Here is a 14,276-nt window from a genome sequence, read left to right on the forward strand (position 1 = left end):
TGATAGAATAGGACAACTGAAACAGGTACCCAGATAGCAATATGGGTGCAGTCAATTGCACCTTCCACACGCGGCAGGTGCGCGACCTCATAAAAACCCCTCATTATCTCCTCACTGTTTGCTCAGGTACTGGGGAATTTAATATGTTTGTCAGGACGTCGCAGCAACGCGGTTATGAACCTGTCGAGGTGGTGGACGCAGCCAACTGGGTGATCCACACCTTATCACCTACTACCTTCTGGAAGGTCCCGGTAGCCAGGATACACATACAGACAGACACTATTAATTGCTCAGACAAGGCATGGCTGTGCAGGTTTGTTCTACCCAGGTCATCATGCAGCATGTGCCATAGATGAGTCGAGACGACACCTGGACACGACTTGCTCATTGCTGAGCTCCTCATATGTGCGCCGAGGTCAGTGCACCCTTTCAGCATATCTTCTGGGGTTGCTGTTGCTGGGTGTGCCTTGCATCATTCACATCCACATGTAGACGGACACACTGCATGCTACCCACGTTTCCCATTGTTGCCTGTTTGTAGTCAGTGCTGGAATGGTAGTGTGTGCAGAGTTAACGCAGTCCTTTTACAATCCTTATTCTGCACGTCACAAACCTGGTTTTGTGCTTGGCGCATACCATCGAATATACCAGGATCACGCATATTGTCAGCCACTCCCGCCAAATTGCGCGATGCATACATTTTATTTCTGCACAGCGCATAATGGATTGTGATGCGCAAAAGGACGTTTCAAATATGGCAACTTGGCACAATTTCTGCACAACGGCCATTTGCGACGCGCATACCCCACTGCACGGTGCGCAAACCTTTCAAATATTGGGCCCAAAATGATTCGTTTATTGTCTTCTAACCTTACCGCTGGGCACAAAGCTACATATTGGAAGAGAAAGAATTGGAATAAAGCAGATATGAAATATATAGATGCTTCCCTTTTTCTGATGACTGCAATCATTCTTAATGGTTACTTTTACATGAAATACTGTTTTTCTATGTTTTGTGTGAAGGTGTTCTAACTAGGAGTTCAGGCACTGCTCTGCAGGCAACTTCAACTGAAGAGCTGCTCCTGAACTCAAATTACAGCACCTTACAGCAAAACTAACAAATAAAAGCCACAGTATTTGAGCAATTGCAAGAATGACCACTTCCAATTGTTGTCATAAACATGCTCAAAAAATATAATATGATTTATTCTTAAAATCCAATCACAATGTTTTTAAAACCCTATCCAAACATTTTGCTGGGAATTAAGTGTTAAACTGCACCTATCTGCTCAGTTGTTTCTTCCAGAATGCAACTGACTCTCTTTAGAATGCAATCGAAGGAGAGTTCCCTAGCACCTGACTGCATTGCAGGACCTCCTGCAGGCTATATTCTGAGATGTAATGAAGGTTTTTATAATTGGGTTACTTTTAATTACATTTCAAACTAAGAGCTGCAGCTAATGTGTAACATGGAAATCAGAAAGTGCTTCAGCTGTGCAAATCAAACCTGACACGTCACATCAATTAGTTTTTTATATAATCTTGCTGGAAAATGCCATCAGGAAGTATTGAGAGGGTTTGACAGCGGATTATCACAAATATTTTATATTGCAGTCTAACTAAATAAAAAAATAAAAAAAATAAAAAGTTTTTTGAAAGTAAGAAATTATGGTAACTAGTTACAATTCTGTTCAAGTAACCTGCAGCTGTAACAGATTAACTTCCCAAACACTGTCCAAGTACATTTGTAACGTATATAGTAACACTCTGGATATTAAAGTTTACAGTGCGGTTTTAGAAAGGGCAGATTTTGAGGGCTCAATGGCAGCTGGAGCACAGTCAGAGTGGGTGGGTATGGAACTGAAGCTGTGTCTGAACTGAACTACTGCACATGAATGCATCGTAATTCAATTATGATGCAAGTTTTATGAGGGCTGTGGTATAATTACATGGCCATAACTAACAATATAACTGCATGGTTGAGGGTATGTTTACGTGGTTTGTGTTGGATTTTTACAATAAATAAATGGCTATCTGTGCACTGATTGGCTGAAACAACCTAGAAAGCTGTACAATTCCTTGTACACTCAGTTCCATGATTGCTTAATGGTTCATTTTTATAAAAGCTTGTCAGGAATGGCAGAAAAAGACTATGCTTTGTTTGGCCATCACATTAAAGAAGATATGTTCATGTCTTTATTGTCATTCCTGTGCATAAACTACACTCAGTCCAGGGAAAAATAAAAGAAACAGATGGGATTAGGAAAGGAAAGAAGTGTCTCATGAAACATGCTGTGTAATTAACCCTCATTCAGTACATTGCCTTTATTGTCCTGTAACTTTAGACAACTGGTCAGCTCAAATCGGTTGTTACTGGAATGATGTGGTCCGTTTGCAAGTCTGACACGTAGAAAGCTACGGGAATCAACCATGCTGAAAGAAAGGACTAAAATATACAAGAACAAGATATTAGCATTGTTAAAAAATATGACAGCTCCTGGGTGGTCTATATAGAACACTTGGGGCAACCTGTATCAAGATCGACTGACGCAGCGCTAAATTGACGGAGAGTAAAACAGCGCATTGCCGTGGCGCAAATTTTACCCCATCCTAAATGTAACTGGCCAAAATTGATGAGGCACGGCTTATGCTGGCATATTTAAATGCGAAAATTCTGCTGCGCCGGTGTTCTGAAATCCTAAAAAAATGGGCTCCGGTAGCACAGATTAACAGACTAATCTGAAAAGGGGCACCTCCCCACCAAATGGGCTACCTCAATAGAAAACAATAGGTAGGTCATTTGGAGAGGTAATGACCTGTGTTGACTAAGTGTCTTGACTTAATATTATATTATTATTATACGACGGATAAAACCAAACATACATAATGTAAAGGATATAATGAACAGTGTATTATATCATGAATACAAATAATTGTACATAATGAAATAGCCGGTATGAAACTATTACTTCATCCTCAGGGTAGTGCAGTCCCTAAATACTCTCCCTTCTTCTCAGTACTCTCCCACCGTTCCTGGGTTGTTGAAGAAGGTTAGGAGCCTGAACTCAGGGCCAGCGTCAGGGGGGGTATGAGGTATATGACTGCACCCAGGCCCAGCCTCTGCTGGAGCCCATGCCAATGATATTCTATAATATCTTTGCCCCCCCCCCCCCTGGGTGTGTGTAACATTGTACATGTAGTGAGTCATTTTAAAAATAAATAAATAAATAAATAAATAAATAAATAAAACCTACGACCCCACTCGTTATCGCGATATTTGGTAAATACTTTTCCAGAGCAGTAATGCCTGGAATCATTTCACAAAAATAACACCAGTCACAGTTAAATGTAAACGGTTTAATACAGAGCTGAGGTATACACACAGCACTGGAGCAATGCTGAACCATTTGAAGCTGAAACATCCCTCTTTTTCACGTGAAGAAGACAAAAACTACACTGACAACATTTGTTTCTGGCAGTGGAAGGAAATGCAACACACAATGTGCCGAAAAACTAACTGAGTTGCTGTGTAACATGATCACTACAGATAAGCTGTCTGTAAGTTTCATTGAGGGTACAGGTTTCCTTGCATTGATGAGTTTTGTAGCACCTGAATACAGTGTTCCTGTAAGACAGACTGTAACCTCGCTACTAGAAAAGTGTTATGAAGAACAATTGGAAACTGCCGTTAATGTAGCTTTCACCACAAACTGTTGGACAGCATTAACTACAGAAAGCTACTTGACGGTCACTTGTCATTATATTGAAAATTGGGAGCTTCGATCTGCAGTTCTACAAATCGAAAGTATGCCAGAACCACATACAGCAGCCAACCTTCCTGAAAAATGAAACACAACAGTGGAAAGATGGGGTCTGGCAGGGCGTGTCATGGCGTGCGTACATGATAATGCAAGTTGTCTCGCCAACACATCGAGGTATGTTACATGGGAATCTGCCAGTTGTTTTGCCCATACTTTGCAGTTAGCCATAAATTATGTTTTTTCTTCAAGTGGTGTGGATCGTGTTGCTGCAGCTGTAAGTAGACTGGTTGCACACTTCCACCGCAGCAACCGTGGCTGCAAAAGCACTCCAAAGAAAACATACTTAACTTCAGGTGGCGCGACACAGCCTGTGTAAAACTCGCTGGAATTCGATACATGACATGTTCGAAAGACTCAGTGAGCAAAGGTGGGCAATAACAGCTGTGCTTTCATATAACTCTGTTATAAAACAATCTGATGCCCGAACGCTTCAAGATGAGCACTGCCAATTAACAGACTATATCTTACCACTACTCTCCACTTTAAAATGCACTACAACTGCCATGTCTGATAGAACCAGCACTGAAATAAATGTGTGAAACTGAGAAGAGTGCTATAGTGATGCTTTTAGGTGAAAATTATACAGAGAATGGAGAGAATGAGGATAATACAGTAGAAAGCGAACTGCATAATTACTTCAGGGAGCCTTGTCCTTCATTGGAATGCAGCCCATTGGAGTGGTGGAAGGTCAATGCACAGCATTTTCCAAAGCTTGAAAAACTGGCAGTGTTACCTTTGCATTCCAGCATAATCTGTGCCTTCAGAATGTGTTTTCTCCAACATTGGCCTTACTGTTAATTGTCTGTGCACAAAAGTGACAACAGAGCATGTAAACATTTATTTTTCTGAACAAAAATCAGCAGTAGAATTTAAATACAGGAGTTCTAAAATTTGATTCAAGTGAACTGCACTCTAAAACCTAAAATCAAAATCAGAAATCTAAATCAGACTTTGTGTTTTTGGACGTCTGGGATATTATGTAAAAAGTTGCTACAGTTGTACAGTTGGTTGTTGCTGCAGATTTACCCATTGTATTTTCATCTTTGAGTATAACCTAACGTTTAACGTTAACGTTTCATGTGACTCGTCTGGTAGAATCATTAGTATTGAGTATCACAATACTAAAATTGGTATCAGCATCGTGGGGCAAAATTTTGGTATCACCCACCAGATTAACTCCTTCACGATTAAACGTTTTAATGTTATAATTTGAATAGTTTAAATGGTATTTTTTTAAAACGATATTTACATCCCTAAATAGAATATAATGTAAATAGAATTTTTTTTTTTTTTTTAAATAAAATGTCAGTTTCATGACATTCCGTTAAATTCATTGTTTCTGTTATTGTCATTCGTGAATTTCTTTTAAAATCACAGTGAATCCTCCGGGCCCGTATGACTGCTGCCATAATGCTCTTTGCTATCAGCTGCTTTCTGACTTTTTCTGTGCCCAAATAAGACCAATCTGAAATCAGACTTATTTGTGGACTAGGGCCTGGGCTACTACTCTGCCACTTCATAAATCTCGTTTTAATATCACAGACTTCATTTACAAATGAGCCCCACCTACAGTTTGCACATGCATATAATTAAGGCTTGGCACGCCTTAAAATGCATGGCTAATGAGCAGCAGACCGCATTGCACGGTGGAGTGCATTTTGGCGGTGCTAATACAGTTAACTTGCCAAAAGTCTCATTATAATAAAGAAAAGCAGGTTCTGTAAGAAAAGAGCTAAAAAAAAAAGACCCATTAAAGAGCACTTGGTATGGGTATGAAATAGTTCCATGTATTCTTCTTCTTGTTGAGATTAGTCTTTCTACCATTTTCTGTTTCAGTTGTCATATGATGGCAGGTTTTTAAACCCAACAACTTTAACACTTGAACCGCCAGGTCAGTCATTTTGAAGGTATGAGGTTTTCAAATTGAAATTACTCTGCATGTCTTAAAGTTATGCGGTTGTCCGTTTGTTGTTTTTCCTAAATACATGTATTAAATACCCTGACGATGTTTGAAAGGCAGTTATAGTCCCGTCCACCTAGAACCGCCAAAGCAGTCATTTTGACTGCCTTTTACAATATATGTTTTTATATATCCTACAATATTCAATTTTTTTATATACAAGCCTTTCTCTACCCCCACTGAGCTTACGTAAGCTCTTGAAGTCTGAACATGTGTTATCCAAAGATCTATTGTAATCCTATCAATTCCTTGGAGAGCTGGCGCCTGGCTGTCTACGTGAGCATACATAGTCTGCTGTCTTATAATATTACTATTTTACTCTCACAGGTACACTGACAGAGGACTAGTATGAAACTCAAAATGGCTCAAAGAGGACGCTTGACCACTCAAGAAGCAATTGATATGCCCCTACCTGGGCAAAGATGAAAACTCCCCCTGCAGCTGGTCAGAGACTGGAAGACAATGTGGTACTTTAGCTGATGGAACCGTACTTAGGAAAAGGGAGGAATGTTACCACTGGCAATTTTTTACTTCACTGCAACTGGCAGAAGAGTTGAAGAAAAAAAAAACCTGCCTGGTTGGAACAGCGAACAAAGCAAGAAGAGAGCTTCCACCATCTGCGCAAAACTTGCAACCGCAGCTGTACTCCAGTGCAATTTTGAAACACAAAGACTGTGCTACGCTAACTGTTTACAAATGCAAGCCGAGAAAGAATGTAATTATTCTCAGCTCCCTTCATACATCAGTTGCCATCGGGACTGTTGACAAGAAAGAAAAAAAAACAGAGACTGTGGAGTTCTACAATCACACAAAGTACAGAGTGGCCATTTCAGACCGGGGCACATTCTGGAAACGCTGAGGACGGCTATTGTTTGGTCAGAACAAGTTTGTTTTTTGTGTTTTAAACCTAAAAAATAAAATAATATGAACTATTACTAATAATTATTTAAACTTGCTTCTTTGATCAGTGCAGACATCCAATGTGAGGAAGATGTAGTTTATTGTTGTGAAGTCAATGCACTGGCTTTTAGATTTTATCAAGAAACTTGCTGTGAAAGTCAGTTCTCATCGGTGGTCAGTTGCTGTATTTATGTACTGGACCTGGCAGCCATCAATTGCTTAGTTTTGTACAAGAAATGCACCGTGCAAAATATCAGTAGGAGAGATTTAATCTTGAAGCTAGTCACAGAGCTTCAGCAGAAACATGTTGATCAGAAAACTGTAAACCAGCAGGCAAATACAGCTCAACCTAGATTCAGTGCTGCAAGCAGTGACACATGCAAAAGAAAACAAATGCAATAAAAAATAAAACTTTTGGTATCAGTGTCCAAAGTGAAAGAGCAGTATGCGGTAAACGCAAAGGAAAAGTCGTGAAGCGTTACATCTGTGTGGATTGGGCTACTTAGAAGTCAGTTTCCCTGAAAGCGCATTCACGTTACATAATAGGAATTGTTTTCTTTTTTTTATGCTACTTTAATTTATATATATATTTTTTTACAGTTTTGTATGTACATTTACCTGTTTACACATTAATATCTTTTTAAATGTTTATTTTAATATAGTTTTTCATTTTTTGAAGTAGTGCTTTACATGGGCCAGTCAGAAAATAAACGTTTTATGTTTAATTGTTCATATGAAGCCGGCGCTTATAAAAAGAGTAGTTGGAAAAAGGGCCTTTTACATATATTTTCTTGATCACTTAAAAAAAAAAAAAAAAAAAAAAAAGTTAAGCTGCGATGTAGTTAACAACCTGGACACACACGCACGCACACACACACAGTCAAGAACCTTCCTTGGGCTACTTATTTTGGTTGTGATGCAGATGGTTTTGGTTACTGCGGCACTGTTTTCATTTCCCTTAAGGGAACCCTCATTTTTCACAAAACACATTGCTAGCGATTCTCCCTGGGGTACCAGCCCAGCCAGATGAAATACAATTTACCAACAATTCCATTCCACCAATGGGCTTTGAGGGTTAATGGTTAATTCAGACAAAGCAGGAAGTTGGTTTCTTGTGCAGGAACCCTCCCTAAACCCTTCTTTTCATACATGATGACTTCAGCACTACATTACCAGAATCCAAATACACTGCAAACAGTAGTCAACAGCAGCTTCATTTTGTGAATGACTCAGTAAATATATAAATACATACTGCAGCTGATTGCCACTTAAATTAACCATTTCTCTCGTCACATATATGAAGAAGGCAATCATAAATAAGCAATAATGAAAAAGTGGGCAGCAAGACATTTGTGTTTGTAAAATGGCTTTATACCTTAATAACTTTATGTAACTGTGACGGGGTACCCCCTGCCCCATGGTTTTGTATTATTATTATTTTAACATATTGTTTATGTGTGTAAAAAGATTCCATTTTATTGTTAATTGTTTTGCAGCATAAAATTCTATGCTAAACTCATGTAGAAGACATCTTTGCAGCATTAAAAATGCAAATGATCGATGGTCGCATAGCTACACCGTTCATTCTTAACAGGCAGACATCAGTTTCAGAAAATGCCAAAAGAGAGGACACATTGGGCTGTGCTAAGGGATTTGTCCATAAAATAAAATGTGACCTAATGTGACACCAATGCAGCAGAAATTGTGACGCCTACCATTCTCAGTGAGAGATGCAGTCTCGCAGGAACTTAAAAAGCTAGAATGATGTGATTGAACACTGTGAATCTTCTGAATGGGTTTCACTGATTGTGGTAACGATGACCGAAGGTATTCGTCTATGCATGGACACGAAGCACACCTGCAGGCCATACTACATCGTATCAACAAGGCAGGGCTGAAACTGAACTTTGCTAAATGTTACTTGACAAATAAAATTGACTTTCTTGGGACATGTCATTTCACTGGCTGGACTGAAACCTGACCCAGAGCATGTCACTGCTGTTACACAGGCACTCCCGCCTAAAGACATGCACACTCTACGTTCATTCTTAGGACTCATATCCTGGTATGCAAAGTTTATACAAAACTATGCTTCAGTAGTGGAGCCCCTGAGAGAACAGCTGCATGGAACCTCAAGTCTGTCCTGCTCAGCTGCTGCACAAAACAGTTTCAACACTGAAAAAATGAATCGTAAATAGCCCAGCACTTACCTTCTTTGACCCTGAATTATCTACTATTTTAACTACTGACACCTCAGACTATGGACTGGGAGCTGTACTTACCTAATACCTACACTGAAACATTGAAAAGATTGTTGCATTTGCTTCACAAACACTTACTGAAACTGAACGCAAGTATTCTACAGTCAAAAAAGAAGCACTTGCTTGCATGTGGGCTGCTGAGAAATGGAGAACTTATCTTTGGGGACGAAACTTCACATTGTGTACTGACCACAGTCCGTTGACAACACTGCTCACAGCAAAAGGACAGGGAAGAGCGGGTATGCACACTGCCAGATGGTCAGCAAGATTACTGTCATTAACATATGATATCGAGTACAAGCCAGGAGCTGAAAATGTCACAGCTTATTGCTTGTCTCGCTTGCCCTTACCTGCGCCTGATGTTTCGAACGAGGATGACATAGAAGTCATTGCGCTTAATATAGTTACACTTGCTGCAGTTACAGAGGAACAGTTTAAAGCTGGTTGTCTTGCTTGTCCAAACACAAGTGCATGAGTTGCTAACTACCAGATGGCCGAAAAATGCCAAATGTTCTAATGATTCTGCTCTACAGCCATACTTCACATTACAAACTGAATTGTCTTTGCAAGCTGGATGTGTGATTCGAAGTACTCACAGTCTTATTGTTCCAGCTGAACTACAAGCTAAACGTATTCAACTTGCACACGGTACTCACCAGGGGATTGTTAGAACAAAACAACGACTGTGTGACCTATACTGGTGGCCCTGGATAGAGGTTCAAGCTGAAGCAGCGATCAAATCTTGTTTTACGTGCCAGTCATATGACAAGACAGCTGTGACTCATGTGCCGCCACTACAACCTGTGCCTTTCCCTAACTCAGAGTGGGAAAAGCTTGTCATCGACATTGTGGGACCATCTGAAAAGGCTTTGCCATCACCCTGATTGACTGCTACAACAAATGGCCAAAAGTTGGTTTCACTTCACAAGTCATTTCTGCTACAGTGATTACATTCCTGTCTACAGTCTTTAGCAGAGAAGGAAACATGAAGGAACTGGTATCCGAAAAAGGATCTCAATTCAATTCACTTGAATTTGAAACTTTTCTGAGAGAGAAATATCGTACACAGAAAGTCTTCAGTGTACTATACTCAAGCATACTTAGAAATTGAACGTTTTAACAGACGTCTGAAAGAGAGCCTTCACACAGCTAAAGCTTGGGTTTTCTTTTGTAGTGAGAGAAACAAACACTGGAATTAAACCGTTCTTTCCGGCTGCAGACTCCACATTTGAATTTCCTTCAGTTTCCCGCATTGTACACATTTACCTTTACCTGCCTTTTTTCCTAAAATTCCAACCCCCAAATGAAAAAGGAAAAATTACAAAATTTAAGAGGCATACTGTCCAGGTTTGACACAGGACAGGTTTTGAAATTGGCCCTAAATCTGAAGCAAATCAATACGTGAATCAGGCCTGATTCATACATTTTATCCTGCAGACTGATCCTCTGACACAGGACTAGGGATGGATCTTTCCCAGCAGGTAGAGGGCATGGGTCATGGTATTATACATTAGCAGAAGCTGCTTGTGTGAGAGACTCAGAGACCAGGTATGCTGCAATCGAGAAAGAAATGCCTAGCCGTCATACAAGAACAAAATTAACCAAAACAAAAGCAAGCTTCTGTGCACCTCTCTTCCTGTGTGTGTGGGAGCATGCAGTTTTTGTAAAATGTCCCAAACAAACTGTGTCTTCGCGGGGACTCCGATTCTGTTGGGACTCTATGCTATAGCACAACTTCTGTATAGGTTAATCCAGCCCTGACTGTTCCTATTACATGTGTAAATAGAAGTTCACTATACAAATAAAATGTAAATTTGTAAAATAATTACAGGTTAGGAAAATCAATGTTTTAGTTTGGTTGACATAAACGTGTATATGGGTTAAATATTTTGCTTTGCTGTGTTTTTGTACTTGCTTGATATTACTTAAACATGCAGGGACATTCTGCAATAATACATTAAAATATTAGTCTTTTAAACAAGGGTAGATTCCCTTAAAAACCTCAATCTGACAATACAGCACAGGATTTTAAAAGTGACAGACAGGTCAAGAGGAAGGACAGCCTGGACAATATCTCTCATTTCTTAAAAAATATCTTATAGAAAGAATACTTTATAACAGTAGACCAAACTGTAGCCTACAATTTAAGGTAGCGTAAAAAAAATACATAATAATAATAATAAGAAGAAGAAGAATAAGAAGAAGAAGAAGAAGAAGAAGAAGAAGAAGAACTGCCAGGTAATTGTATGGCTTCCAATTTTGGCAAGCTGTAGCATTGCAGCACAAGTGTGAGCAACAGATCAGTTTTATTGAGCAGTTTCAATTCAAAATGCTGCACTAGTTCATCATCTCACGATGCTTTATAACTTTAAACACCATAGTAACCATGACCCTATCTACACACTGTAAGGAGTTATAAGCTAATTTTACATTTAACCTTAAAGTAGAGGTCAAATCTCACAATCAAGATAATTTTTGAATAGAACATATATAGGTTCCTAAATGTGTTGTATAGTAGCCATAACCCTATTTGCACTGTAAGGAGTTACAAGCTAGTTTTACACTTGACCTTAGAGAGGTCAAAAGTCATAGGCAATACATGTTTAACATATGTAGAGTGGGGGTTTACAGGCTTTGTCAACAATGTCCGTGATCAACCCTGCCCACCCAATTCATTCGCTCCACAAATGAAACAGAAAAGAAAAACATATGGATCTTAAAACTCATCCCATTATTTTCGTCATGTTCTGCAATGAGAACTGTAGAACTGCACCATAACTGTTTAATTCAGTACTTGTTTGTGGACCAATGAAATAGCAACTTCCCAAGACACTCGTCTGCAAGCACCAATGGGGTACGTAACGTAAAAACAACTGCCTCAGGGTTTTTTCTGTGTGTTTTGTTTTATGTAAAAAAAATAAAAAATACAAACCTCACCAACTGTCACAAATGTGTTAATAGCTTTAAAAAAATGCATTGATCACATCAACAGCCCTGGGGGACTGGGTAAAAGCAGAAAAACATCAATCAGCAGAGATTTTTCATCTCTGAATAAACCACTTTTCAACTGAAGCAGGTTTAAATTTAAGAATGAAACGTAGGTCTGGTCGCCATCTTGTTTTACAAAAGAACACCATTTTGCCATATTTGAATTCCATTGTCCCCAGGATGATGCCTACCAAGTTAAGAGTTAGTTGGTTAAACAGTTTGTAAACAGATGCAGTTTAATGTTTGGGGCGTGTTCTTGGCGAATTTGGTGGCAGCAAAATTTTGACAGTAAAATTAATCGCAGCAACTTCTACTTCACAAACTTGAAGCAGGTTTGGCTGCTGATGACGTATGCAAAGTTTCAGATCAATCAGTTCACCGGTTCCCAGGAAGAGTATTTTGAAATGTTTTTCCAAAAAATGTGTCAGGCCGCCATCTTGTTTTTTTGTTGTTTTTACTTTATGTGATACCTGCCAAGTTTCATGTTGATTGGTCACACAGCGTGCGAACAGGCACGTTTAAAGTTTTGGGAAGAAAATCGACAATAATAATAAATAAAAATAAATAAATAAATAAAAAATCATTTACAATAATAACAATAGGCTTCCCAAGCCAGCTTGGAAGCCTAGTAATACATTTGTGCTGGCCATGTAATGATATGTCTCAAGACCCGTGGTTGCAGGTTTCCCTAGTCAACGCAGCAATGCTATTGATGCTCCAGCTACATGAAACAATCCTCTGCAGCAATGTCTTACATCGAAAATACAAAAGCAGACAAAGACGTCAAATAACTGCTTCTGAACGTTAAACCACAGCCCAGAGAACCGAAGTAAATGGGTGTAAACCTGGGCCGCATTTGTTTTTTCACCTGACCAGCATCAACACGCCGGATTTTGCTGCATTGAAATTAGAATCCCAGAGGACTAACCACGTGACTGTACACCACACACTGGCATGACAGATTAAAGTAACTATCTGGTGATCGCAAACACAGGGCTGGAGAACATAGAAATATGCCTTTTAATTTGTTATATTGCTATACATTAAAAATAAAAAATGTAATTTAAATTATATTTAATCGCAATAAATATATTGCACACTGCCTACATGACTGTAAACCAGCCTATCTTATACTGGAGGTATGTCGTTTTTGATTCAGTCGTCATATTTGAAAGATAGTATTTGTCAACATAACGTAAAGCATTATCAACTGTTTCCTAAGATAGTCCAGATGTTAATTAAATAAATAAAAAAGCTTCAAAGGTTTTTTTTTGTTTGTTTGTTTTTTTTTTTTTTTTTTCCTACGTTATATTTTAGACTTCACTTCAAATAGAAGGAAACATGTGTTAAACTTTAACGTTTCGGAATGTGGCAGTTTTGCACAACCCTGCCTAACAACAAACATCTAAAAAGACCAGGTTCCAGGCAAAAAAAAAAAAGCAGGCTTGTAAAATACCGTGTGTATGAATGCAGCGTTGCTCTAACAGTCTTTGCTGTGATATAACCCATTTCTTACCTGCAGTACCGATGTCGCTCACGGATTCCTTTTCGGTCATTGTCCCCAGTTGTTCCTAATTACTCTGTTGCCTTTAGAACAGTAAACCTGTTTAGCCTCGACGAAACTGCGTTCTTGCTTTCTCTGCAATCTATGTCATTGGGTAAAATAAAAAACAACTACTTTGGTATCTTGCTGCTTTTTTTGCAGAACACTCCTATTATAATCCCCCCTGCGTCTAAGTGCTTTCCACAGAAGTCTCGGAAGGAAAAAAAAGCCCCGATAGTTTGACCTCTGGAGCTAAAAGCTTCTCTTGTTGAATGTTGGAGACCCTGCAAAAAAGAAGGCGGCGGTGCAGTGCTCGTCTCAGTCTGATAGTGTTCCTGCAGAACCCCTCCCCTCAGTTTTTACAACAGTGCTGTCAGCCGCTAACCCAAGGAAAAAGCTTCCCATTCCGCATACTGCAACCTGGAGAGACTTCAGTATGTGTAATTTGTAAGTGGACCAGCCTAACGGTACTGTATCGCCACTCGTGTCACAGCTATGGCAGATTTTATTACGCATATTTACAAAAGACTGTTTTGCATGATCATTTTCCTAATTTGACTCAACGCGTTCAAAGAGCACAATAATTGACGCTGCTTTGATTGATGTCATAGTTAGAACAGTAAATAAGAAATTTAAAGTATGCACACGGTTTTGAAAACATAAGAACATAGATACGCTATGTTCTGGCTACTGTTTTGAGTGATTAAATAAAGTGTGGTATTTATTAAACTATTCTAGACACTGGTTTGTCATTAACATTCAATAAACAAGCTTATGGTTTGAAGATTACAGCAGTAATTTCT

At 39.1% G+C, this 14,276-nt stretch overlaps 1 protein-coding gene across 4 annotated transcripts in view; it reads right to left on the bottom strand.

The window, feature by feature from the left end:
- Window positions 1–13,899, bottom strand: part of LOC121321913 (heat shock 70 kDa protein 12A-like) — a 90,024-nt gene extending 76,125 nt beyond the window's left edge. For all 4 annotated transcript variants that reach the window (XM_041261302.1, XM_041261299.1, XM_041261300.1 and 1 more), the window contains exon 1: window positions 13,447–13,899. In XM_041261302.1, coding sequence (XP_041117236.1) covers window positions 13,447–13,486 — 40 coding nt within the window. In that variant the 5' untranslated portion in view covers window positions 13,487–13,899. The remainder of the gene's footprint in view (window positions 1–13,446) is intronic.
- Window positions 13,900–14,276: the final 377 nt, after the last annotated feature.

Source organism: Polyodon spathula, chromosome 10 (genome assembly GCF_017654505.1).
Source record: "Polyodon spathula isolate WHYD16114869_AA chromosome 10, ASM1765450v1, whole genome shotgun sequence".
In the NCBI taxonomy this organism is placed as follows: domain Eukaryota; kingdom Metazoa; phylum Chordata; class Actinopteri; order Acipenseriformes; family Polyodontidae; genus Polyodon; species Polyodon spathula.